A 27,589-nucleotide genomic window follows, 5' to 3' on the forward strand; every position below is an offset into this window, starting at 1 on the left:
CCGACTGCAGGGAATGTGGGGAAGGTTGTGTATTCCACAAGATTTAGGCCCATCTGGACTAGACATTTAATTTAGTAGCTAGACATAAGTTTGTGATGAGGAGGTGGATGGGATATGCTTTACTGAGGGTTTCAGTGGACATATGCATAGGAGGCCTTGAGGCCTAGCTGTAGGTCATTCTTTATGTATGAGATATCTGAAGGGGAATGCTCTAAAGAAGCCACGGCAGGATGCCAACAGTGACCAAGACCGCGAGGAACCCTAGTGTGTGAAGCTGCTTATTGTGGTCAAATTCAACATCTTTGATAGCATTCCTTTTGTTATATCTGAAGCAGAAAGAATTGCATATTGAATGTGGAAAGGAAGTCTGTCTGTGACTGGACTCTCTTGAAGTTTATCCCTTCCAAAGGCTTGAAAAAAGATGCTTCAGACAAGGCAGGACTAAAGTACCCTTTTAAAATGAACCTTCATTACTAACAAGTTAACAACTTTCTCCTATTTCAAAGGCCATTTTTGAAATCATCACCTCTGAGTATTCCTACCTACACAGCCTTGACATCTTGGTGCGCTTCTTCCGTAAATCTGAGGAACTCAAAGAGACCATGAACACTACCGACCATCATCACCTCTTCTCTAACATTGGGGACATCTTGGAGATCAGCAAGAGGTAAAGCCCATCTCAGACTGAAAGAAGAAAATGTACACATTGAACTGCTTCCTAGTTCCAAGTGAATTCGGTTATCTTTTGGGGGTTTCTAAGGCCATGGCAACATCAAGGCGTTGGTGTTTGAATTTGTTTAGTGTAAGTAGAGTTGACATGAGTTAAAAAGATTTTGTTGGAGATGGGGGGTATCTGGAAATCAGGCTCACCAAGAAGACTAGAGACTGATCTAATTGAGAGGTACCAGTTAAGTCTCTTACTTCAAAACTATGTTCTTGGTGCATATTTAACCCACAAACTCCCTTCCAAAATTCTCATTCCCCTACCTTCAACAGTGGGCCTGCCGTACAGTCAAGGGCCATCTAGCCCCAATGGAATTGGTTCTATTACAGGCCATTTACTGTCACCCACAATGTATCTTAGTGCAGTAGGGGCCATGCAAGAGTGTGGGTTCTAGGAGTTAGACTGGTGGGCTGCAGAGGCCTGAGCAGGATTGCAATTAAAGCCAAGGGATCACCGGGGACATGAGGCCTGCCCCAAGCATATTTGTTGCAATAACTGCCATACAGTGGCCATCCTTGACATGTGGGTGCCCACCCCTGGCATAATGTTGGCTCTGGCAGTATGGTTTCCAGAAATCCTGTGGCTGCCCTTTGACGGTCTCTATGTTACAAGATATTCGCTGGTGTGATGGTGCCAATCCTTTGAGCAATTTCGGCTTTTTCATAATGGTGATATTTCTGCTTCTATTGTGGGAATCCTTGGCATGGGGCTGCAACCTGGGAAATAATGCAGGTAATGTGACAATGAATGTTATGGGTAGAATTGTTTGGTCATGCTTGGCATGATGGCACCCATTGCTTGTTTAATGCTGGCCTGTAGCATAATGGTGGTAAATCATGGCATAATGTGGCTTTCCTTGGCATGATGCCACCCCCTATTAGCATTATGTCACCCTAAGCATAATGTTGGTCATACCTTGCAATATTTGAGCATTCCTGATATGATGGTACCAACTCCTGCCCTGGCAGGAGACCTCATATGTAGACCTAGCCCAGTGGTGATAATTATTTGCCTATTATGGGTCTTCTTGCTGTTATGGGTCCCATCCATCACATAATGGATGCCCTAACCTAACAATAGCCAATCTTGACATGGGTATTCTTGATGCCCTTTTGGCCATCCTGTCATAAAGGTTAAAACACTGCATAGACTGTTCATGCCAAGCACCTCATGACAATATGTAGGTTGAAACAAATCTTGCCATATTTGGCAACATCACATGTTACTACTTGCTGAAAATGGCACGCTGATACTTAAAAGCTAAATGTGTTTTACTAAAACTGGAAAGCTGGGATTTTCTTGACAAAAATTGCATTTTGTATGGAAATTGCAAGATTTTGTATGGAAACACCTGTAGTTGATAGAGAAAATGAGTATTTCCAGTTACTGACATGCTGTTTGCAGACTGGATTACTACATTTCCAAAATATATGATGCTGATTTCATTTCTCTGGTGTCATTGGCCACTTGCTGCTGTTACTGTAATTTTTTGACTCATTTCCTCCTATTTTAATAAGGATTTTGTCGCATTATCACTACTCCTGTCCGAGGCTCTGTCCTGTATTCTAAGTCTTTAAGCTCCTTGGAACTAAACATATCTTTGCTTTTCTATGAGATTGTAAGGAATGCATACCTCTTCTGTCTACAGTTTGTGATTGTTGTTTGTGAGATTTGTATCGATTGATTTTTACAACTGGTCTCTTCCAAGTAGGTTCTCAATTTTAGTCATAGCACATGACATACAATTGAGAAATGAAGTGAAGAAAGATGCTACCTTTAAAACAATTATAGGTTATTTGACGTTGTATAACCACATTTTTTGTACTGCCTGTAATACATATAGCTATATATTTGTTCAAAGTTTTCTTGGGATGGATCATCTCACAGAGACAACCAGGTTTAGTTGGTACATTAATACGGTATTGTATTGTAATTTTTCCTGAGTGCACTTTAAAAACGTATTATGTTTTATTTATATGAAAATTGTATTTTAAAATGCATAATTTGGTCATTTTGTTTTGTTATTAAATGTTCTCGGGTGATGAACGTATGAACTTTTCTGTAGGCGTCGGGTACATCTTCTTTGCTTTAACAATTCACAGTCCGTATTTACAGCTCATCAATTTAAGGTTCGCCAGCATCACTGCTGAAAACAAAATAGTTACTTATCTGTGACAGTAGTTTTGCAGTTTGAAAAGCTTTCTCTCAAGCTGTGCATTATTCTTTCATCTAGTAGTTTCACGACTGACTGGAGATCGAAGAGTGTCACTTTCAGAGCTAGAAATGTAAAAATAGAAGTGGAAGGTACTCTGTATCAGAGTACCTACTTGTTTCTGAGAAGTGCCTGTACTCGCCAATTAAAAGTATTACATTTCTCTTGAGAAGTGCTGGTACTCGCCATCTCTAAATAAAAAAGTGCTCGTACTCTGTACCGGACAGTACCGGTCGATATAAAGCACTGGCTAAACCTTTCTGAAAAGGTTAAACTCTTAGAATTCCCACCATTGACTTGATTTACAAATAGAGTCCATTGACCTCGATAAAGCGGGCTGGGAAAACCAGCCTGATAAGGAACGTGACTGATGTTGTAAGGCATCTTTGACATTTGATTCGGTGATAGAGGTGAGGTGTGTTTCGCCAGAATGGGTAATAATGGAGCATGTTGCTATTTCCTCCCATAAATATTTTGTTTATAGACCAAGATTGAGTCTGACTCCCTGATAAATTAAGGATATGGCTAAGGGGCATGGGAGCATGCCACCTTTACAGTCTTGTCTATCCTTTGCTTGTCACCTGTGAGGTGCCAGTCGTACAGCCCGAAAGGCAATATCACTCTAACCCAATCTCTTTGGCACCATGGACCTGCATTGGGTTCCTGCAATTTTCTTTTGAAATGCCATAACGTTGTCTCTGTGCAATACTTGTGAAAATCATTTTCAAAGTGTCAAAGTGATATATCGACTTTGTATGGCTGCATTTGGTACTTTGGCTAAGTTTCAGCTGGCTGGTGTCTCATCTGGGCAGTTGTATCACTGGTTATCCCCAGTGGGCTCTCACCCACCTCATCTGAGTCGACCAGCACGTGAAGTGAGGACTGAGTATTTCCTAGAATCTTCCACATTTTTCAGGACTGGGCGTCATCAGGTGATTTCTGCATTGAGTTGATTATAAGGTTGTCCTCCCATTCTCATCTAGGTATAAGTGGACTGAGTAAATTAGATATGCTTCTACATGTGTCTTGGGTGTTCATAGTTTATAGGCTTTCTCATCAAAGCAGCTCTGCTCTGAAGTTCCCAACAAGGGTTTGAGTTGCGAAATAATTCTCAGCTACCCTCACATCTTTTCATCTGCATGAACGTGGCTAAGGACTGGGGTTTGAGCAATTCTAGTCACCCTTTTCTCTTCTGATTAGATCTGGAATTGGATGTATAAACCGATACGCAGTTGTGACCTGAATGTCTCCATGCTGCCCTATATTCTCCATGTTGCAAGGGATCTGTTTGAATGTCTTTGGTTCGGAAGCCTGGATAATCTTGTTGATGCCTCTCCTTCACTTCTGTACGTCCCTGCTGCACATCCTTTTTAGGACAAAACCTATGTTCTGATTTGCTAATGACATCTTGAGGACATTCAGAAAGCTTCCCTGGTAGTGCATTCCACCCGTTCCTTACCATTGGCTTTGTGGTTTGTTACTCACATTTTCTTGCTTCCTGTTTGCTGGTTTTATTTATTTTAGGTTGTCTAACTTGAGTTTGTCCCATCCCTTTTCCAAACCTTATTTACGGTATCCTCCTGAGAACTCCCTTTATCTAAAAAAGCCTTTAAATCTTGTAGTTACCTTGTCAAATTTGCTGTGCATTCAAAGACAGATGTCAAATGTCTGGCTCCATCTTCCGAGAGAGCTTGGTGTTAACTTTTCTTTCTCTGAGTTCAAAGTGAGAGGATTTATGTGACAATCATGCTGGTTACTGGGGGTAATCCTGAAGTGTGGTGGAAACAAATATTTTAATACCATCAAAACAAATCGATACACTAGGTGATGAGATTTCCACCTATTATAGTTTGTGTGCTGTATACTTCTATCATTAAAATTGTATGCCTGTGCAAATGGTAATTGTCATTTCATTTGAAGATGTGTTTTTTGTAATGGCAGTGCGCTACCACACCATGCATGCTCCACTTTACCCCACTCCACTCTAACCTGCACCACTCCACACCACTTTCTTCTACTCTGCACTACTGTACTTCACTGCTCTCTCCGCCACTCTACTCTACACTGTACTCTGCAACAGTCTACTCTTCAACACTGCACACTGGCACTGAACTCTACACCACTCTACTCTATGCCTGTGCAATCTGCTATGCGCCACTCTTCTGTATGACACTCTATGCCACTCTACTCTGCATCACTATACTCTATGCCACTGCACTCTCCACCAATCCACTCTCCAGCAATCCTCTCTAACCTGCGCCACTGCACTCTAAGAATCTGCACTCTATTGCACTCAACTCTGTGCCACTGTACTGTATGCCCCTTCACTCTACATTGAAACCATCTATTGTATGCCACTGCACTCCATGCCACTGTATTCCACTCTATTCCTCTCTACGACCCTGCATTCTATGCCAGTGCACTGTAAGCCACTTTACTCAAAATGAATACACTCTACACCACTGCACTGTACACCACTATACATTACTCTGCAACAGTCTGCTCTATGCCACTGTACTCTATGCCACTCTATTCTACTTTGCACCACTGTACTCTAAGGCACTTTACTCTGATCCACTGTACTCTATGCTGCTGCACTCTATCCACTCTACACCACTGCATTCTATGATACTGCACTCTATTGCCCTCAACTCTGTGCCACTGTACTGTATTCCGCTTCACTCTACAGTGAAACCATCTATTGTATGCCACTGCACTCTATGCCACAGTATTCCACTCTGCTTTATTCCTCTCTACGACACTGAACTCTATGCCAATGCACTGTAAGCCACTTTACACAAATGATTACACTCTGCCACTGCACTGTGCACCACTATACACTACTCTGCAACACTCTGCTCTATACCACTCTATTCTACTTTGCACCACTGTACTCTATGGCACTTTACTCTGATCCACTGTACTCTAAGCCACTGCACTCTAAGCCACTCTACTCTATACCACTGCATTCTGCGACCCTCTACTCTGCAAAACTACACTCTCTGCCACGGAACTCGCTGCCGCTCAACTCTGCGCCATTGCACTCTATGCCAATTGATGCCACACTAATTTACTGCGCGTCACTGCACTCTACGTCATTTCACTCTACACCTCTGTACTCTACTCTGAACCACTCTACACCAATGCACTCTACTTTAGTATGAAGCACTGCACTCTTCACCACTGCACTCTACACTACTCCAGTCTAGGCCACTCTACTCTACTCTGCAACACTCTACTCTACCCTGCTGCACTCCAATCTACGCCACTTCACTCTACTCTGAAACAGTCTGCTCTTCACCACTGCACTCTATGCAACTCTACACTATTATGTGCCAGTCTACACTACTCTGTCATTGCACTCTACTCTGAACCACTCATCTCTGTGTTAATGCACTGTACACCACTACACTCTACGTCAGTCGAATCTCCACTGCACCCTGTGACTATGCCACTGCACTCTATGACTCTCTACTATACACCACTCTACTCCTCTGCACTCTATCCTGCTCCACTCCATTTGCCCTGCATCACTTCACTGTACTCTGAAACAATCTATCCTATGCCACTGCACTCTGCGCTGCAACACTCCACTCTAATCTGCATCACTCTGCTGTGCAGCGCTCTACTCTACTACTCCACTTTACTCAAATTCAGGGCACTCTAAACCACTGCACTCTATGCCAATCAATCTGCACCACTGTACTTTACTCTTCCTCACAGTATGCCACACATCCCCACTCTACAACACTCCCCTGTAAAATACTATACTCTATTAAATTCCACTCCACTCTATGACGCTATTCCTCTTTATGACGCCCTACGTAACTTCCTCTTCGCCACTCCATGCCACTTTTCTCCACTCTATTATACAACACACTACTCCACTCTTACACAATGCCACTCCACTCTACAACCCTCTAGGCCACTCCACTCTATAATGATCTACACTGCTCTACTCTGCTACACTTTACTCCACTCTATGCAACACTCTCTATGCCACTCCACTCTGACACTCTACTCCACACAGTTCTATGACACTTTACTCCACTCAGTTCTATGACACTTTACTCCACTCAATGCACTTCCACTCTATGGCACTCGGCTCCCTCCATAACACTATGCCAATCCACTTTACGCCACTCAATGACATTCGCTTCACTTAACTCCACTCTTCAACTCTACCCCACTCCATGACTCTCTATGCCACTCCATAACACCCCACTAATCCAAGATACTCTTCTTAACAACACTCCACGCCATGCCAATCTCCTTCACACCACTAACTTTTAGCCATGCTGAGCAGCTGCCATGCTAGTGTACAACATGGCTAAAACGTATTGGCAAGCCAATAGCTCTTGCATAGGCAAGACCTATTGGTTTGCCAATGCTTGTTTTTTCTTAGGCTGACCTGGCAGGGAATCTTCACCTTCTCAAGGGCACCAGGGTCTGAGTAATTCTCTACCTCTGGTTAGTACCAACAAGAATCCTTTGATTTGACCTAACCGCGTGCTTCCAAACTCAGTTACTCATCTGAAGGGGATTCCCAGCCTTCGCTTCAAATATGGACCTCAAAGAGCTAAAAATCGTATTTGTAAAACTGTATATCCTATGCTTGCTAATAGACCTGTCTCTGAGATCAGCATGCCTGGTCGCAGCACCAACTTCACTACAACACAGTTACAGCACATTTCTGGCCCTCACTCAAGATACTCCACTCTAACCGCATTGGGCACACCCCACCGAACATGCAACCATAATGTGAGAGTGTGACTCCTGTACTGTTCATTGCATCTTCCTGTGACACGTGCAACTCCAGCAGGAAGTAATCCTTGCCTCTAGCTCTAGGGTGTCTGTTGCACCTGCCTTTTGACTCGTCAGTTCCCAGGTGACTACTACATCCCCCAGGGATGAGTTTCAGTCTCTCAAAATAGCTACCATAGCCAGGTTTAAACTTGATTTGGAAGGTTCAGTCATTTAGAATATAGATAATAAAACAGATACTGTTTGCACTTCGGGTTATAAAATGGAGGTCCTCTGAACTTATTCTGAAACCTGATTTTCAACTCCTGGGATGTGTGAGCAAGTTCAAGCAAGCTCGGGAAATCTAGCAAATATACCCATGACTGATGTAGCCAGAGAGGTGTTGGTAGTCAGTGCTCACCTCTGTCGAGGGTTAGCGTTCAAGATCCTATTATTTTTCAAATGTTGAACTACTAATTTCAAACTAGGCCGACTCTCCTGTTTAAATCACACCATCTATAAAATCAATAATTTCTCTATTATATTGTTACTGGACGTACTCGCCTCCACTTCAGTGAGACTCATTGCTCGAGGTTGGAGTCGCAATCCGCCAGCTACTCTACACTGCTGGTACAAATTTCTACAGGATCCTTAAATCTTGAGGAAGATCCACAGGATATGGTGGTGCAGGAAATTCTGCCTGGGATTTTCCTTGGAATTAGCTCTCCCATTAGAAACTGGAGGCATTTCCATTACCATCCAATTCTAAATCCAAACCCTCAATGTTAGTCTCCATGGAGCTTTTGTCAAAGGCATTATTTCACATTTCCACTTTGCTACAACTTCTGTGCATTTAATTTTATATTCCCTCTATGTCCTCCCTTTTGAAGATTTGCTTAGCCAACGGCTTTATCCTGTAGCATTTGAAGGTATAACCTCACAGTACCTTTTCTCTCCTGCTGTGGAATGCCTAACCTCACCATCCCTCTGCTACTGTTGGAAGTATAATCGTGCATTAGCTTTATTATGTTCTTTAACTCACATTTCTATTGTTTTGCTGCTTTAGATAGTTGTGTCTTACAATCCCTCTACTCTGCAGCTGTTAATGGTATAACAATCCCTCTGCTCTGCAGCTGTTGATGGTATAATTTCACATCACTTCTTCACCGCTGTTGAAGGTGTAATCCTTCTGCACTGCTGATAGTCTCATATCAAACGTTCTATTGTGCAGCTTTTGGACGGTGTACTTCCACAATCCCTCTGTGTTCTTGATGGTTGAACATATTCTTTCAAGACTCCTCTTGTTGATGTTGAATGCATATCTCACAGTCCCACTACTTTGTGGTTAATGTAGTTCTAATTTTGCAGTCCCTCTTCTATGTTGCAGTTTAGAGTCTAATCTCACTTTTTGTTCATTCAAATGCATTTGAATGGATAATCTCACAGCCATTCTTTTCGTTTGTGGAGGGCACACCCCCTCAACCTCTCCCTTCTGTGGATTTGCCCTACGTTTTCTGGTGTTGTCAACTAAAGGGTGTATAATTTTCACCCTGACTGCAGTGGGTGATAATTATATTTTTTTAATATCACACACCGCAAATTTGTGCAACCTTGTTAGCTGGAGCACTGTGTCAATTACATTTTAGCTTGCATCTGAAAGGGAAGAAAGACTACGAACTTTAACAAGGCTCCTTTTTAGGTCTCGCCTAGGCAGCGCTTGCGCGGTCTCTTGGAGACATGCTGTATTCTGGTATGGACTTGAAGCTCTGCCCATTTCCCACCCATCTTTTTAGGTCTAGCCTAGGCAGCGCTTGCGCTGTCTCTTTAAGACATGCTGTATTCAGGTATGTACTTGAAGCTCTGCCCATTTTCCGCCCATCTTTTCAAATGGCTCGTTACTGTTGTTTCCAAATGTTTGTTTTTGATTTGTGAATAGGCTAAGTAGTCCCTCCTTAGTACCGCCTTTTCCCCTTTTGTAACCTCCCATGAGGACTGACCCTTTTACTGTGTGTTGTTACTCTGTATGTTTTATTTACAGTCTGTGAGCACTACTTTCCTAAATGGCATTCTCCTATTGCTCACACAACATGCATTCCTGCAGCCGGGTCGCTTTTCAACTCTCTGCTGACTGTGCTCCTCATCGGCGGGGCACCGGGCTTTAGGTTTCAGCGCAGGGCTGTGGAAGTTGTACCGCCTCAACAAGTCCCGCCGGCGCTAAATGGTTGTGTATTTCCTCTATTTACATTGCCTTCATTTTGTATCTCTGTCTCTGTTTTGTTGCCTTCGCTCTCGATCGCGCAAGAACTACACTCCACGCTGTTACTTGAAGCGTAAAAGGCCATTTTATTAGGAAATGGTTGCAATCACTTAGACTTTATTAACAGTACGTAAATGCAATCCAGATGCTTTTCCCAACCCATACTGACTCATACTCCCTTCAGCCTTCTCAAAACCATCTCACCTGTTTTCCTCTTTCCCATTCACTCGGTGACCTTCTTCCGCCCCCCATTCTCACCTTCACTTGCCCTCCAAGCATCCTCTGTTGAATTTCCTTTGTTGCTCATTGCCTCCCACGCCCCGCTATCAGTCACCTGTGTACCTTCCCCCCCCCCCCCGAAGGGTGTATCTGCCCGTATGTGATTCACCACCCCTCCAAAGTACTGTAACCATGCTACTCTGCAACCTGCCCTAAACTGGCACGCTAAGACCAATCCAACCCCAAGTCTCCTGCCTACAACTTGTAGGGTGGGTGGGTGGACTAACTTTTCTGCCTATCCTCCTGGTGGTGCTAAGGTGTAAGGAGGATGACATATCCTTCTCTCTTGACATCTTTATACCCTCCCAACTCCCACCCCTTCCCTTAACCTTCTAATCCTTCCCCACCTTTTCCTTCCGCCCATTGCGCGAATAGCCCTGGGGGAAGACTGGTCTGCGACCTTCACCTCCCCCCAGGGGCCATCATTGGTGTGGTATTTAACATCTTGCTTTGGAATATTAAATGCAACTACGGCATTTGCTTTAGAAAGGTTTTAACGTCCAAAATCCCGAAATGATATAATACTCTTGATAAAACCGATAAACACAGTTTTCTTTTGCACACAAAGAGTGTTTATGTGCTCCTTACCAGAGAGCCTTGCTTCACCGGGCACCAAATGACACCATGAACCCGCCTTAGGTAAGCGCAACTTGCAGTCATGAGCCAGACTTGCAGTCCAGTCCGCCTTCTGTAAACACCACACGGAGTCATTCTGCCCTGGGCAATGTTTCTATTGAACTTGCAGCAGCAGTCCAATAAAGGCAAACAGGACAAATTATTTCTAACACGCAGAAAAAACACCTTCAACGTTTCATTTACACCATGACAATCCCCATATTGTATGTGCCAAATGCAAACAGTTCACGCCTTGGTGAATGAGCTCGCATTATACACTGAAGGCCCGTATTTCCCTTCCTGCTAGAAACCAGCACAAAAAATACTTTAATAGTGTGCCCACTATACATTGATTTATGCCAGCAGCAAAGAGCCACTTACTCTGAAAACTTGTGTGGTACGGAGTAGGACAGAGTGCTTTTAGTCTTGGACAGTCAAGTATCTTAAAATATAGGTAAAAAGACGCTGGTAAATCAGGTTAATTTGCCTGGATTTACCCTTGCAGAAGGCATGCCACTGCCCTAATGAAACTGTGTTTCTCCAATAATTGTCACTGATAACTTTTATGCAGTAAAACACCTTAGCCAGCATCCGTGCAAAATGCATCCTCTGAAAATCCACACTACTGGCACTTAAAGCCGCCACACTGGCATTGCTCCTGCCTCAATCACTCTTTCTTTGACCGTTTCTCCGATAAATGTTTCACCCTTTCAAAACTGAAAAACGTTGGTTCCGGGGAATAGTTTTCTAAATATATATATTTGGTTCTCCCAAATAAAAATGGTGCTTCATTTGCTGCACGTGGATTCAATAAAACACTGCAGTTAAGCTTGAAAATGCAGCTTTTTGGATAGCTGCGCTGCACCGTGTTTTACTATGGCAACCTGCATTTTAAAACTCCCTAGCCAGTACCACAAAAAGACCTTTGCTCCATAACACAGACAGGAAGGTTCAATTGTAAGGCCCATCTATATTATGCGATCGTGCAAATAACGTCTACGTAGCCAGCTGCACGTGCGACTGACTCTGTCCCAACTCCACCGAAATTCCAAGACCACTCTATGCTTGGGGTCCTGTGCCCGCACCTGCTTATCCTCCATCAGTTCAAACCCAGTCTTCCCTCTTCCAGCCCCTCTTCTTCTGGACCCTTTTCCAATTTTGAAACTGCATCCCTCTCTGCTCTCTTCCCCTCCCTCATATATTCTCAGTTGTGGTAACGTGTCCAGCACTATGGCCACTCGGAAACCATTGGCTGTGTCATTGCTTGATTTTTTCCTATGTATGGAATGTTCCCGGATCCCATATGTTAATGTCTCAGGCAAACATGCTCGGCTTTATCCAGTCACTGGATCACCCAGTTCCCTAGGGAAAACAGTGGTAATTCATTTTGTTTCCTAAATGGCACTAATGTCTTTCCCCCAAAAAAGGCTTCCATCCCTTAGGCCCTGCCAAAATCAATTACCATGAAAGAAGACACATTTGAAGACTTCTGTTCTTAAACTTAAAATACATGGATACTATAAGTTGGATATACCCATGCAGTGAGTGTGAGATGGACATTTCATTTCCCTCTTCCTATTTAAGCTATTACTCTGTGCTTGCATTAATGTGTGCGCTTATATTTTATATTTAACGCTGATGACACAATTCCACACCACACAATTCAAAACCACTGAGCATACTTACACTATATATAATACCACTCAGCACAACTCAATTCAACTCCATATAATAACAATCTACTCACTACCACATAAATACACCTCACTTAAAACCAATCGATCCCACTTAGCAACGGTACACATACATATACTCCACACCATGCTATATGATTCCAATCAGCACAGTTCTACGCCACACAAAACAACTCAGCATGTTTCAATTACACACCACATAATTCACCAACAACAAAAATACAAATCAACAACAGTTACATACCACACCACATACATGCAATCCACACCACATAATTCCACATCACACCACAAAATTCAACAGCACAGCACATTATTAAAGTCCACTACATAACACTCAACACTCAGTGGAGAAGTGTGGCTCATTGGTAAGAGCGGCAGACCCTGATGCAGAGGTCTGGCCCGGGACCAGGGTTCAATTCCCGCCTCGGTGGGTCTTGGGCTCAATTTCCTCGGACCTGATAATTCTCGCCTCGGTGCCTATTCTAATCATGGGTCCCACTCTGCAACTCTGGGCAATAGCTTGCTTAATCTCCACAACGGCCCCAAAAGTGCTAGGATGCCTGGCTGCACCTTGGGGGTGCCCAGGAGTGGGCGCCTCACAGGGAAAAAAACAGGGAGGGTTCCACAGCGGTATTCGTACAAGCGCCGGAGAGACCCCATGTGGGGTGATTCGGGCGCTATACAAGTACTACAACATTTACATTTACATTTATTTAACAACACAAATTACCATACCACATAATTACTCTCCATAACAGACAATCCAACTACACGCAATTCCTTTACACTAAATACCACATAATTACCGTCCCCGTAATTCCAATGCACACCATACCACATAATTCCACTACACACCACATACATCCACTCGGATTCAAAACAAGCAAGTAAAAACATTTACAACTTAAATAGCTCTTAACTCGCAAATGCAAGACCTATTGCATTGCAAATGCTTGTTGAATACTTACTCGAATTCATTTTTCTGTGGTCCATTGGAATTCTCGTGAAGCTGAAAGGTTAAAAGGAACACAGGAAATGCCAATGACACTCCCAAGAGACTCCCCAGCTGTCCCAGGGCAGAGATGTCACAGGAAAGCAAGCCAAGAGAAGAGTTTTTTTTAGGATATGTAGCTCTTTCTTGCATGTGAGGCCGTGACTTTAGGAGGGAGGAAAGGGGCTGGGATTGGGGAGTTGTATGGTACACATCCAGCCACTGCAGTAGTTGGCTGTACTACACATGCTCGATTCCTACATGTCTTCGTGAGAACGTGACTAGCCTCCCTCTATTTAAAGGAGTTTTCCTCGTAATTGCGAATTTTCTAAATAAACAAACACTATATTACCATGTTTTAAGCTACATATTAAATGCATTCATGCACAGCAAAGACCTATTATTATCTTATTGAAGTACACCGTATGTCAATTTACGTTTTAGGTGTTAGTCGGCTCTGGTCTCTCGCATCGTAGTTTATTTCTATTTATAGCACGGTTCCAGTGCCCCTGACAACAGGCGTTGATTGGGGCCAAAAATAGATCCAGGCACGCAAAAAAACAAGCATTTACAATGCAATGGTCTCGGCATTATTAAAGGTAGAGCTATTGGCATTGCTCATGACTTTTTTTCATTTTTTTTTTAAACATAAATAAATGGTATTGTCATTTACAATGGCAATAGGTGAGCATTAGAGAGTAGTAGAGAGTATTTGTGGACACGGAGCCACACACACACACACACAGAGACAGAGCCGTGCACGCGCACACACAGACAGAGCCACGCGCACACGCAGACAGAGCCACGCGCACACACAGACAGAGCCAGCCACACACACAGACACAGCCACAGACACAGCCACACACACAGACAGAGCCCCACACACACAGACAGAGCCCCACACACACAGACAGAGCCCCACACACACAGACAGAGCCCCACACACACAGAGCCCCACAGACAGAGCCCCACAGACAGAGCCCCACAGACAGAGCCCCACAGACAGAGCCCCACAGACTGAGCTCCACACACAGAGCCCCACACAGAGCGAGCCAAACACACACAGACAGACAGAGCCGCACACACAGACAGAGCCACGCGCACACACAGACAGAGCCACGCGCACACACAGACAGAGCCACGCGCACACACAGACACAGCCACGCGCACACACAGACACAGCCACGCGCACACACAGACACAGCCACGCGCACACACAGACACAGCCACGCGCACACACAGACACAGCCACACACACAGACACAGCCACACACACAGACACAGCCACACACACACACACACACACACACACAGACACAGCCACACACAGACACAGCCACACACAGACACAGCCACACACACAGACACAGCCACACACACAGACACAGCCACACACACAGAAACAGCCACACACACAGACACAGCCACACACACAGACACAGCCACACACACAGACACAGCCACACACACAGACACAGCCACAGACACAGCCACACACACAGACACAGCCACAGACACAGCTACACACACAGACACAGCCACACACACAGACACAGCCACACACACAGAGCCACACACACACAGAGCCCCACACACAGAGCCCCACACACAGAGCCCCACACAGAGCGAGCCACACACACACAGACAGACAGAGCCACACACACAGACAGACAGAGCCACACACACAGACAGACAGACAGAGCCACACACACAGAGCCACACACACACACAGACAGACAGAGCCACACACACACAGACAGACAGAGCCACACACACAGACAGACAGAGCCACACACACAGACAGACAGAGCCACACACACATCATTGTTGTGTTTGCAGTTACCGCTCTAAGTGTACTGGGGATGCTCAGACGTGAGTCCCAGGCACTCCACACCACTGGAATCCAGCTAGCCGGGCTGAAGAGAGGTGTTACCTCGAAACCGGGCCGGTCCTCGGATGCTTGGTTCCGTTCTGGGAAGGACATGGCTTTTGTAGTTCGGACTGGACTGTTCCCATGGGGCACAGGGTCAGCGCTGATTTGCATATCGCCATTGTCTAACCCAGGGTGGTGTGGAGTGGAAAAACGATGGATTTGGGCCCAGATCTTTGGACTGGGGTGAATGTGTGACATTGATCCACATTCTGTCCATCATTGTTGTGTTTGCAGTTACCGCTCTAAGTGTACTGGGGATGCTCAGACGTGAGTCCCAGGCACTCCACACCACTGGAATCCAGCTAGCCGGGCTGAAGAGAGGTGTTACCTCGAAACCGGGCCGGTCCTCGGATGCTTGGTTCCGTTCTGGGAAGGACATGGCTTTTGTAGTTCGGACTGGACTGTTCCCATGGGGCACAGGGTCAGCGCTGATTTGCATATCGCCATTGTCTAACCCAGGGTGGTGTGGAGTGGAAAAACGATGGATTTGGGCCCAGATATTTGGACTGGGGTGAATGTGTGACATTGATCCACATTCTGTCCATCATTGTTGTGTTTGCAGTTACCGCTCTAAGTGTACTGGGGATGCTCAGACGTGAGTCCCAGGCACTCCACACCACTGGAATCCAGCTAGCCGGGCTGAAGAGAGGTGTTACCTCGAAACCGGGCCGGTCCTCGGATCCTTGGTTCCGTTCTGGGAAGGACATGGCTTTTGTAGTTCGGACTGGACTGTTCCCATGGGGCACAGGGTCAGCGCTGATTTGCATATCGCCATTGTCTAACCCAGGGTGGTGTGGAGTGGAAAAACGATGGATTTGGGCCCAGATCTTTGGACTGGGGTGAATGTGTGACATTGATCCACATTCTGTCCATCATTGTTGTGTTTGCAGTTACCGCTCTAAGTGTACTGGGGATGCTCAGACGTGAGTCCCAGGCACTCCACACCACTGGAATCCAGCTAGCCGGGCTGAAGAGAGGTGTTAACTCGAAACCGGGCCGGTCCTCGGATGCTTGGTTCCGTTCTGGGAAGGACATGGCTTTTGTAGTTCGGACTGGACTGTTCCCATGGGGCACAGGGTCAGCGCTGATTTGCATATCGCCATTGTCTAACCCAGGGTGGTGTGGAGTGGAAAAACGATGGATTTGGGCCCAGATCTTTGGACTGGGTTGAATGTGTGACATTGATCCACATTCTGTCCATCATTGTTGTGTTTGCAGTTACACACACAGACAGAGCCACACACACACAGAGACAGAGCCACACACACACACACACACACACACAGACAGAGCCACACACACACACAGACAGAGCCACACACACACACACAGACAGAGCCACACACAGACAGAGCCACACACACACACAGACAGAGCCACACACACACAGACAGAGCAGAGGCAAGAAAATGGCACAATCAGGGGGGCAGAGGCAAGAAAAATGGCACAATCAGGGGGCAGAAGGCAAGAAAAATGGCACAATCTGGGGCAGAGGCAAGAAAAATGGCACAATCAGGGGAGCAAAGGCAAGAAAAATGAGTGCAATCAGTGGGCAGAAGGCAAGAAAACGACCACACTGAATAGGAGCCAGCACTTCAGAGCGCTGGGTCCCAGAGAGAGTGGAGCAAGAAGGGTGGGGGAACAGGCACAGGTGGCTTCGGTTCCCAACACAAGTAAGGCATAATGCAAGAGTGAGCCCAGTCTCTTCCCCAGGAGAAAAGCATGTACAGCCCTTTCACCCAGGCCAGGTGACTAGAGTGACCAGTAGAAAGAAATGCACCATTAACTGCACGATGGAAGGTAAACTACAATACTAGTAACTAAAAAAACCAAGCTTCTGCTGTTTCGAGACAAATATGTTAAACTCTAACCCTGTCACCAACCTTACCCCCTTTAGTATGGCTGTTTCGTGGCAGATAATGTCTAAAACACGAAAACGACAGTTTTCAGTCTAATTGCATCATAAACCAAAGGCTGTGACTGCAAGCCTGCTGGCTGGCCTACAAATCTATTTTTAATACCAACTTTATGAGGGGGAGAGACAGGCGATGCACAAAGAAAGAGGCGAGCAGCAGAGTGACAGCGAGAGACAGCCAAGTGATAGATATAGAGCGAGAAAGACGGTCACAAAGGCAGAGGAAAAAGCCAAATAGCAGACAACAATAAAAACAACAAATGCGTGAAAGCGAATGGAAGGGAAATTAGAGAATCGTGAGCAGGACAGGCAGAGAGACAGAGGCAAACATTGGAGAAACAGGCAAGGAAGGAGGACGAGAAAGCATCTTGCTGAGGTAGAAGAAAGGAGATAAGGATGCCAACTGCAACGTTTTGCACAGATAAATGTACTACCAGCGTGAGCCTAATTATTTAGCATAACATTCTTTAGCTGGTAACAATGCCGAGAAAGACTAATGCCAGAACACTTTAATTCTGCTAAATGTTATTATTAGTACTATCATTCCGATGTGACTATTTTGAACTTAAAAGAGCGACCATTGCCCTTAAGGCCCGGAATCAAGAGGCTGGCACGCGGTTCTTTCTTTTAGAGGCAGGTGATGTTTATTTGAAAGGCCTCCGTGTGGAGCGGAATTAGAGGCCGGAGCGCTCTGCAGAGAGCCTGTTACCTGAGCCCTGGGCGGCTGGCTGCTTTCGGAGACCATCTGCATGCGGACATCTGATCCGGCGGCGGAATTGCAAGAGTGAAGGGCATCAAGACGCCCCCCCCCCTACAGACAACCTCTGTCACAGAGGCTCTGTGCCCCCGAGAGCCGCCAGAGGGAGGGGTGGCAGGGCTCTCTGCGGACTATGCATCCCCCCCGTTGATGCCCTTGGGTAATTGCTGCCCGTCACTGTGGCTAAATGCTGGACTTACTGTTCGCGTGATAGCGGCGCTATTCCCGGGTCCTCACTGTTTGGTGGCCCTAATGCTCGACAGACTCCTGTGGTGAGATGGCCGCGGGCTCCTACTCGTTAATGGAGTTATAAGGCCGCCAGTTGTGAGTTAAGGAACCCTCCTTGCGGAAGGTGCTGACGGACTCATAATTCCAATATTGGGAACCTCGTTGTGAAGGAGTTAAAGCGCCACACCTGTTGATTCTGAAATCCTCTTTCTTGGTGATGACGCAGTCGCTCCAATTCTGCAACACACATAGTTTTAACCCAATGAGTCCAGTAGTTTTTATTGGAAGTTTATGCTCAGATGACGTCACAGTGAGCACCAGGCTGGTGACGTCATGCGGTGAACAGGCCCGTTTCTTGCCCGAGGGTGGGGTTCCCCGGCGTTAGGTAGGTGTGTGGCCGCAGGGGCTCGTGTGTTATTGTATGACGGGCAGCTCTGTGTGGAACACGATCGAGGACCGGTCGCAGCATCCTTCCAGGAATGCACCAAACGAGGCAGGATTTACCGGAAACAAATCTCAAGGGAAGAGCACGTGGGCAATGTAGAGGGGAGAGGCAAATGCAGGCATACTTTGAGGTTGGGGTGGCGAGGAGGAAAGAGAGCGCGAGCGAGAAAGAGAACCAAATACATAGAGAGAGGGGGGAAAGGAGGGGGTTCTTGTTTTGCCATGGCACCAGCAAGACGTTCCAAATAGTCGCCGCTTACTGACAAAAGTAGATTTGTATTCTTTAATGAGCACTCAAAACTGTTGCCTTCTCCAGTCCTAACACATGTGGCTGCTTGGACAGGAAGCAGTGCGACTCAAACAACAATCCCCCGGAAACAAGGGTTCCGTTTTTCATCAAGTTTTAACACTACAAGAAAAGTCCATCACACACAGAGAATACGTTCATGACTCGAACGTAGCTGCATAGGTGGGACGCGCTCAGCAAATCATTCCGAAAACACTATCCAGAAGCCGGTGCACTCGCTCAGTGACAAATTTAACGCTCAGGTCACAGCTGCTAGTCTCGCCAAAGGGGGCCATCTTGGAACGGGCTGCATTCCCTTACTTAGAGATGGAAGTATTACCATTCTTTAGTCGGAAGACATTTGTGGAAGCCCTCCGTTCAAATAGGTTTAAAAAGGCCGCCATAGAACCAAATACATAGAGAGAGGGGGGGAAAGGAGGGGGTTCTTGTAAGAATGAAACCGAGAAACAAAGCATAACGAGCAGCACTTAAGTTAAACAGTCTCCGCAATCGGGAAATCTGTGCCATGTAGCGGGCGGAGGGAAGGAGTGCACAAACAGGGAGTTAGAGGCAATAAACAACGGCACAAACAGGGGGGGCAGGAAAAAGGCACGAAGAACGCCACAAACAGTAGGGCAGAGGCTTACCTCATGTCCTCGTTAGACGCTGCTCGAGCAGCAAAATGGCGGCCTCAAGGGAACACAATTTTCGGATTCGGGGGCGTGGTTTTGCTGTCCTGAGTGACGGACGACGTCACGAGCTAAAGAACAGCAAAACTTACGCCCCCAAATCCGAAAAAGACCGGGCTTGTTTGAAGTGGCTCCCTTCTCTTCCAATGGCTGGCCTCTGTTTAGGAAGCCAGCCAATGGAAGCAAACGGAGCTGAGAGGCGGGTCTAAACTGCCCTTCTATACAACATAAGATCTCCGGACCGGAAGCTGCTTCGCAGCCTATAGGTCCCGAGACCTAAAAAGTGGCCTATATTTGCGGATTGCACCTTTTCGCAAAACACTGCTACCGTGTTTAAAGTATTATGAAAGGGTGGGGGTTGTCCTCCGAAAGAAGCATGTTTTCTCAACTTCGCGGAGACAAAAAAAATGCAAATGTTGCTAGGACTCATTGTGCACGGATTAGTTCACGGTGGTGAACAACACCTGAAAATAAGTGAGGCCACTTCTGCTCAGGCCTCCTGCCTGATTTGCATACATTAATGGGAAGGTCCTGCGAATGACACTTCCTCCCCGTTGGTAAAAGGGAGGTAATAGAGGCCCAACTGCCTCTGGAAAGGCCACTCAGGCCCCCACTGGGCAGCTGGCGGCATCTGAACAGTACATACTCAGCCCAAATCAGCTAGGACCTTGACCAAAAAAAAGCGGCCCTCAGCTGCAACTCAGACACCGCCCATCCCCCGCCTTACCAATCCGACCCTTCCTGACAATGCAGACAGGCAACGTTATGAATGTAATGTTCTCTCTTAGCTCAACCACTCTGGTGATGGCAGGTCTGCAGCTCTTGGCTGCAGCTGGTGGGGGTGTCCTATTGTTCTGTCCATCAATGCTGGTGCGTCAGTAACCTCAGCTAATTCTTCATCCAGGAGTAAGTGCAAATTAAATACAGTAGTAATAGTAGTAGAGGGTGTGGCTGGACGGCTAGAGCGACCGACCTGGAAGCTAAGGAACCAGGTTCGAGTCTCGGCGTCGGCTCAAACATCCTGTGATTCTGGGCAAATCACGTAATCTCCTCGTGCCTAAAATGAATAAACTCGTGCTCATCTAAAGTGCTCCATACCTTTGCCTTTGGGTCGAGTTCGCGCTTTATAAAACTGCAACAAAGTGTGAGTCATCTAGGACCCCGTTTGAACTGATATTTACTCGGAAAATACTAATGCTGTAGACATACAAATCTACATTAAAAACGTCGGAACGCTTCTAAATGGGACAATTTCAGATGTCTTACCTTTGAGCTGCAGTGACTGGTTTTAGGTTTCTTGGTTTTTATTTGGCCCGCGCTGTGCCACGCCTGTTTCAGCAAACATGGACGTTGTAAAGTCAATATCAGAGCATAACAATAGGTCGCTGACTGTCCCTCCCCGCCATCCTGTAATTTACAGGCACCCAGGTTTCCCTTCGCCTTTCACACAATTCTGCTGATGCCCAGTGCAGTGGCAGGCCACATTCTGTCGAGAACTGAACTTTCTCTGCCAGCGAGGATCGTGTGAAGGTGCATACTGTGTGCCCTCTAGTGAGCCATAAGCTGTCAATGACATTTTGTGGCCAAAACTTGCAGAGAAAGGGACTTTACAGATGCAGCGCCACAGAAACGTGTCAGTGTGCTGCAAACCTGTAATGGAAACACCCAGGCCGCCTTTCAGTACAACACTTGAAGAGTTTTTAATTGTATTACTGTATTTGATGTGATATTCTATCTCTCCTGTTATACGTGCAGGTGTGGGTGCCAACTTGCTGCCCACAAAACATTGTTTCGTTTGGGTTTTGAAGAATTGATTTGAGCCACTAGACCTTTTTGTTCTGCGAATACTATACCTGATTCTGTTCTTGTTTTATTTATTTTTTATTATTTCATGTCGTTGATCAGGAATATTATCATGGTCCACAATGACTGTAGAAAAAAATAAAGCCAGTGGTAAATAACCATAACATATAATTCATTTATCAACCGATAAATGACTACCCCAGCATATAATAGCTACGAGATACACCATAATTCAGAATCATAGTTCAAAACCAGTCTAACTACCCGTATTACTACTTTGCATTATTCTTCTGCCTCTTCCTTCTAGACTAGGAATACCATGTACCCTTAGCTTTCCTGAGTGCACTCACCCCACTTCAAAGGCCATTGATTCATAAACAGACTCTGCACAACTGGTTAGACTCAACTTTTATGGATATTTGAATGTGTGCTTGAAACCTTACCTGCTTTGGGAGAAATCACTCCTTGACCACTGTAAGAATGAATGAAAAAACATGACGCGTGGACCACTCTCACACAAACCCTTTATTCTGTCTAACATTAAATATGACCTCCTCCTACTGTAAGTTATTTCTCTACTGATTTACTGCTCTGATAATCTGAGGGGTCTGCTATTCACTAACACATTGTACTTTGATATTAGACCTCCCCGTTTTGTGTCCCTATTTATTTTTGTCTTTATTGCAACTATTTGTCAATTTGTTTTTTGCTTCACAAATAAATGGAGTTGGTCCTAGCTTACTTCCATGTTTATATAAATGATAAATGTGTACTCGTACTGTGACTCTATAGAGTTTTAGCACCTTAAGCAGTCAAATATATTCTATAACAATAAACTATTGTGAAAATATTAGCATGATAGTACCGTGACTTCACTTTTCACATGTATTGTTAGAGAAGTCTTGAAAGATAACATGGTGACTCATGGAAAAAATCATTTCTGTGGAAAATCATTGTTTTCGGCCCATGTTTATCTAAAAAAAATCAGTGCTAATGGAAACTGGGAGCCTTATTTACAGTATATCTATAGTTTTGTGTTACCACCGTGTGCCAGCCTCTTTATATTCGTGGGCACTTATGCTGCTTCGGAAACTCAGCGTAATTAAACATTGCAATAAATGCCAAGCCCAGTGTTGGCAAGCCAACCTGGACACTTTTGAAGTAGTTTGGATAAACCCCAAAAAGCTTGGGCAATCTAGTCTGTGAAATCCCAGGAGTGGTGTCAGTTTAAATCATTGGAAATAGGCTGATGCAGCCCTGTCAGGTCGCCCGCAGTTTGTGGGTAACTCCCTCACAAATTAAGGCTTTTGCCCACCAATGCCCCGAGGCCTGTCTACCACTCTGAATTGTGGCGGGAATAACTATGTGCGCATCTACCTAGAGATGGATAAACTAAGCAGGTCCGGGACAGAGCCGGTGATTGAGAACCCCTTGGGGAGGAGGTCTCTCCTCGAGTCCATATTGAAGTTGAAAGGGAATCTCGAGGGATTGCAGGCTCTGGCCAAACCAGAAACTTGAGACAAAAGTTTTCTCGTCAATCGCGCTTGGATAAGAAACACTTCGGCAGGAAATTCTGGCCTCATTCTTGTGTTTTTCTGAAAGATAGTAAAAGCAGAAAGTCGCCTATGGCTGGACTTTCAGTGTACCTTTCAATTATACAAATTCTAAAACTAATCTTACAAGGCACCCTGCTGTAAAAATCAGCATTGCACCATGCTTTTCCCATGGGATAGTGCCATTGCCACCGTGACCCGCGGAGGGTTATGTAGCGCCGTGCGGTTGTCTCCCTCACACTTGTGGTGAAAGATTGACAGTGATGCTGATTGGCAGTGGCATCCGTCAAGGCCCACCCCTGCCCGCTCCCCTGTGTGTGGTCGAAGACTTCAAGTGAGTTAATGGGGCCCAGGCTCACGCACGAGAGGATTGCCCCAACACGACCCTGACCTCTATGGGGCTGCTCCCTTATCCCCTTCCTCTGCGTCATACATCTGAAAGGAAGGTACGGCCTCCCCACCGGAAATTATTAATTTCACTACGGTTATTATGATCACGGGATTTTCTTGGGGGTTTCTCAACCCTTTTACCTTCTTCCATGGCACGTTTCCTTTTTTTCTAAATAATACAATAGTTTTCTGATTCGCGATCCTGCGTGCCGCCAGCAGAAATCCTACTTGAATGTTGAGTTTATTTGTTGCAACTATTGGATGTGATCTTCAAGTCTGATTGTATTGCCCATTAAACAGATAAAACGGAAGTGTAATTTTTCTGATCTTGCATTAGCGGTGCACACTTGTGTGAAAATAGTGTGGATCCTTTCCATTTCCATGGTGGACCATCCCATTGTTGCAAAAAACATAGTGTCAATATCGGCCCACTCACTCGCCCGCTCCCAGCAACATGCATGTCGCAGAAATAAATAGACAAGACAACTTGTTGTTGGGAAAAAGTAGCTGCAGGTTTATTAGCATATACACATGCCAACAAGGTGGGTTATCTTACAGACGATCCAAAGGCAAGCCGCCCCTCGCGACCTACCACCTGATGGGCCAGTTTGCAACGTGACCTTAGCCAAACGTTGCTTAGCGGTTATGGGAGGAGATAGCCCCTCCCATTATCCGGTGAACCATGGTCCACCCTCTTGCTCACGCCCCCCCCTACGAGGGGCGGAGTGTTCAAGCAACCCCCGGTTGTACAGGTTTCCAACCGCCCGTAGGATAGCTGGGCGCCGTCGCACCCCCAGGGTCCACCGCACAGACTACCTGGGGATATTAGGCCTCAGCATCCTTTGTGCTCCTGAAGAGGGTACTCCCGGGTACCTTTCCGCCTCTGGATCGCACTGTAACTCCGCCTGCAACACAAATGAGACAAGATTAGAAAACATTACACCCCCCCACCCTGAGAACGCCGGGTATGCGGTAGGGAGGGAAACGGCGTCAGGGTGAGGGGATGGCGGCCAAAGAGGCCGCTAGGTGGGCGGGGGAGGAATATATACTCTCCCCCGCCCCCAACGGCCGTATGTGACGCTCGGGACCCTCCGAGCCTAAAAGAGCTGGGCTGCCCCCCGTGTGCCATCCTGTGACACTATGGGGGCCGCCCTCTTATGTGTGTCCCCTGCGGGGACGTGTCGGACAGCCCGTCTAGTGTCAATATCGCCCCACTCACTCGCCCGCTCCCAGCAACATGCATGTCGCAGAAATAAATAGACAAGACAACTTATTGTTGGGAAAAAGTAGCTGCAGGTTTATTAGCATATACACATGCCAACAAGGTGGGTTATCTTACAGGCGATCCAAAGGCAAGCCGCCCCTCGCGACCTACCACCTGATGGGCCAGTTTGCAACGTGACCTTAGCCAAACGTTGCTTCGCGGTTATGGGAGGAGATAGCCCCTCCCATTATCCGGTGAACCATGGTCCACCCTCTTGCTCACGCCCCCCCCCTACGAGTCGCGGAGCGTTCAAGCAACCCCCGGTTGTACGGGTTTCCAACCGCCCGTAGGATAGCGGGGCGCCGTCGCACCCCCAGGGTCCACCGCACAGACTACCTGGGGATATTAGGCCTCAGCATCCTTTGTGCTCCTGAAGAGGGTACTCCCGGGTACCTTTCCGCCTCTGGATCGCCCTGTAACTCCGCCACAGCCCTGGGTGTGGCGCCCGTCGCAGCCAGGGCCCCCCACCAAGGCCGGCATTCCTCCTAGCTGTTCCTTACTTGCTATAACTAGTGTCTCTTCCTTATTCGGACAAACCAGTCCATAACGTGGATCGCTGACCCAAGAGTCCAGCAACCCCAAGTGAGTTTGGCTTGTAGCACACATATAAAAGGCCAAATCTCTGCTCAAAATATTTACGCGTGGCGCAGCAAACCTCGTGCAAGCCAGCTGCCTCACTGTCCCAGACAGGGCAATATGCCACTGGGGTTCAGGATAAGAAATCCGACCACAGAACTCATCTGACCAATCCCCTTGTGTTCCTCCTCTAAGGTGCATGCTAGCCCCAGAGCCCAGACAAATAACAATACTTCTCCATAGCTCCCCGGCGACCCAGCATGGTGTCACAACAAGATGGAGGGAACGAGAGTGTGTTGCCTGTAGCTAGGCACTGAAAACCTCCATGAAGGGCCAACTAGTGCAGTCTAACCTGCTTGCTGAGCCAATGACAGGACACAGAAACCCGGTCCCTGTTAACCACAAGTGTGAGCTTTGATACTTCCACCAGGCCGGTGTCGGGCTATCAGGTTTTGTGTCACCTGCTTTGCTGAGATCCCTTTGGGGGATCCGCTGGGACCCATATGTGTCCCTGCAAATACTGCGTTATGCACTAGGCCCCTAATATCCATCTCCGTCCCACAAGGACATCTGCGAGCCCGATGCCCCATCGCAGCTTAAGTTAATGGCATAGGGCCCCGCACCCCCAGTCAGTGTGTGTGACCTGCATTAATTGAAGTGACCAGAAAATGTGAGTGACTTGACAGATCTCGAGGATCAACTCCTTGTCCATGCCTGCCCCCATCACATAATACATTAGTTGGGCAGCCCACCGCTGGTCGCAAGCTTCTCCATCAAGCGTATGAGGCCAGTGAGAGATTCGCACGGGCAACATCCCTTAAGACACTGTGTAGGGATCTCCTCGTGTTAGGCACTTGTGTAAGTCGTCCCCCTGTGCCTGGCCTTCGTTGTACCCTAGGACGCTTAACAAGCAGCCTTTACAACTGTCTGTGCATCCTGTGGCACTATGGAACTAAAACATCCTCATCCTACTACCTGGTAAGTGAACACTGCCAAAGGAAACCCGACTATCTTCCCTGAAAACCACTAAATAGATACTGTCTGGGTGAAAAGCTTACCCAAGCACCTATCCAAGGGCCCTCCACTGCGAGTCCACCCCCGATGAGGGACGTATACTGAGGAAATTCCTGTCCCTTGCGGACCCTACACCAAAAGACAGCTAAAGCGATCGCCTACATGGGCTACCCAGCTTGCACATGCAAAGGTGCTGAGAAGTGCTTGGTGATAGGCAACTAAGACAAAGCCTCCCTATTCTTACTTAGAAAAGGAGCGCTACCAAACTACAAGTCCAACACAGTGTATAGTCTATGCTTCAAAGTGCATGAGAAACTAAGCCACAGTAATAGCTATCTTGCATAGCCAAACAAGAAAAGGCCGCCCCCATCCATATCTACCAAGGTGTCAACTGCTAAGTGTGACATTACCATCAATACAGTGCACTATGAGTGACAAAAAAGGACCAGAATGACACTTTTGTGCCAGCAATCGAACAATGGAGCTGAGTAAGCCCCAAATCAGGTATAGGTATGAAGAGACGCCTCAACTTGAGCACGCCAACCCAATCTAATATCAGAAAGACGCCGACCAAGCCTAGTCTCTTGGAAGAGTTTGGAAGAGTCACCGAAAATATCCATGACTCTATAGCGAGTTGCTGCGAACTGTGTAGCAAACATGTAACCATCCCCGGATAAAGTACGGAAACACATTCTGAGAAGAATGAGTAAGCCCGGGTACTGTCAGTAACACTTCCCAACTTGTCTTCTCACCAGGACACTGATCATCCAACCGCGTGTGTGTTGTGTAGCGTTTGCACTCCTGACCTAGATAGGGAAATAAAAGAAATGAGTCCACTGAGGCGCCACCGCCCCTATGCGATGTGGGTAAAGATGCCATTCACCCTGCCTGACCCTGGTGAATGCAGCCCCTAGATGCCCTTGCCTGCCAGACACAGCAGTTAGCATTTCCATCAGCCTTGCAGAGGCTCCAGATAGAGTAAAACGTGCATCACTGTTCTGGCAGGCACCCGGACACCCTTCCCCCTCTGTAAAAGTGGTAAGGAGAGCTGTCGCTTGTTCCTTAAAAGTGCGTACGCAAATCTGCTGTATAATGATATTCGGGAGGCTGTTACTCAAAGAACGTCCCAAATGACCAATGGATGAGGATACATGGATACAAACACACAGCCTGCAAGCAACATTCTAGAGATAAATTGCCATTTCTATACATGTTAGAA

At 46.5% G+C, this 27,589-nt stretch overlaps 1 protein-coding gene across 1 annotated transcript in view; it reads left to right on the forward strand.

Annotated features, from left to right (window-relative positions):
• Positions 1–27,589, forward strand: part of LOC144754552 (rho guanine nucleotide exchange factor 16-like) — a 306,705-nt gene that overhangs the window by 167,298 nt on the left and 111,818 nt on the right. Inside the window, exon 6 of the mRNA XM_078642485.1 lies at positions 507–667. Coding sequence (XP_078498611.1) covers positions 507–667 — 161 coding nt within the window. The remainder of the gene's footprint in view (positions 1–506; positions 668–27,589) is intronic.

Source organism: Lissotriton helveticus, chromosome 5_1 (assembly GCF_964261635.1).
Source record: "Lissotriton helveticus chromosome 5_1, aLisHel1.1, whole genome shotgun sequence".
Classification (NCBI taxonomy): domain Eukaryota; kingdom Metazoa; phylum Chordata; class Amphibia; order Caudata; family Salamandridae; genus Lissotriton; species Lissotriton helveticus.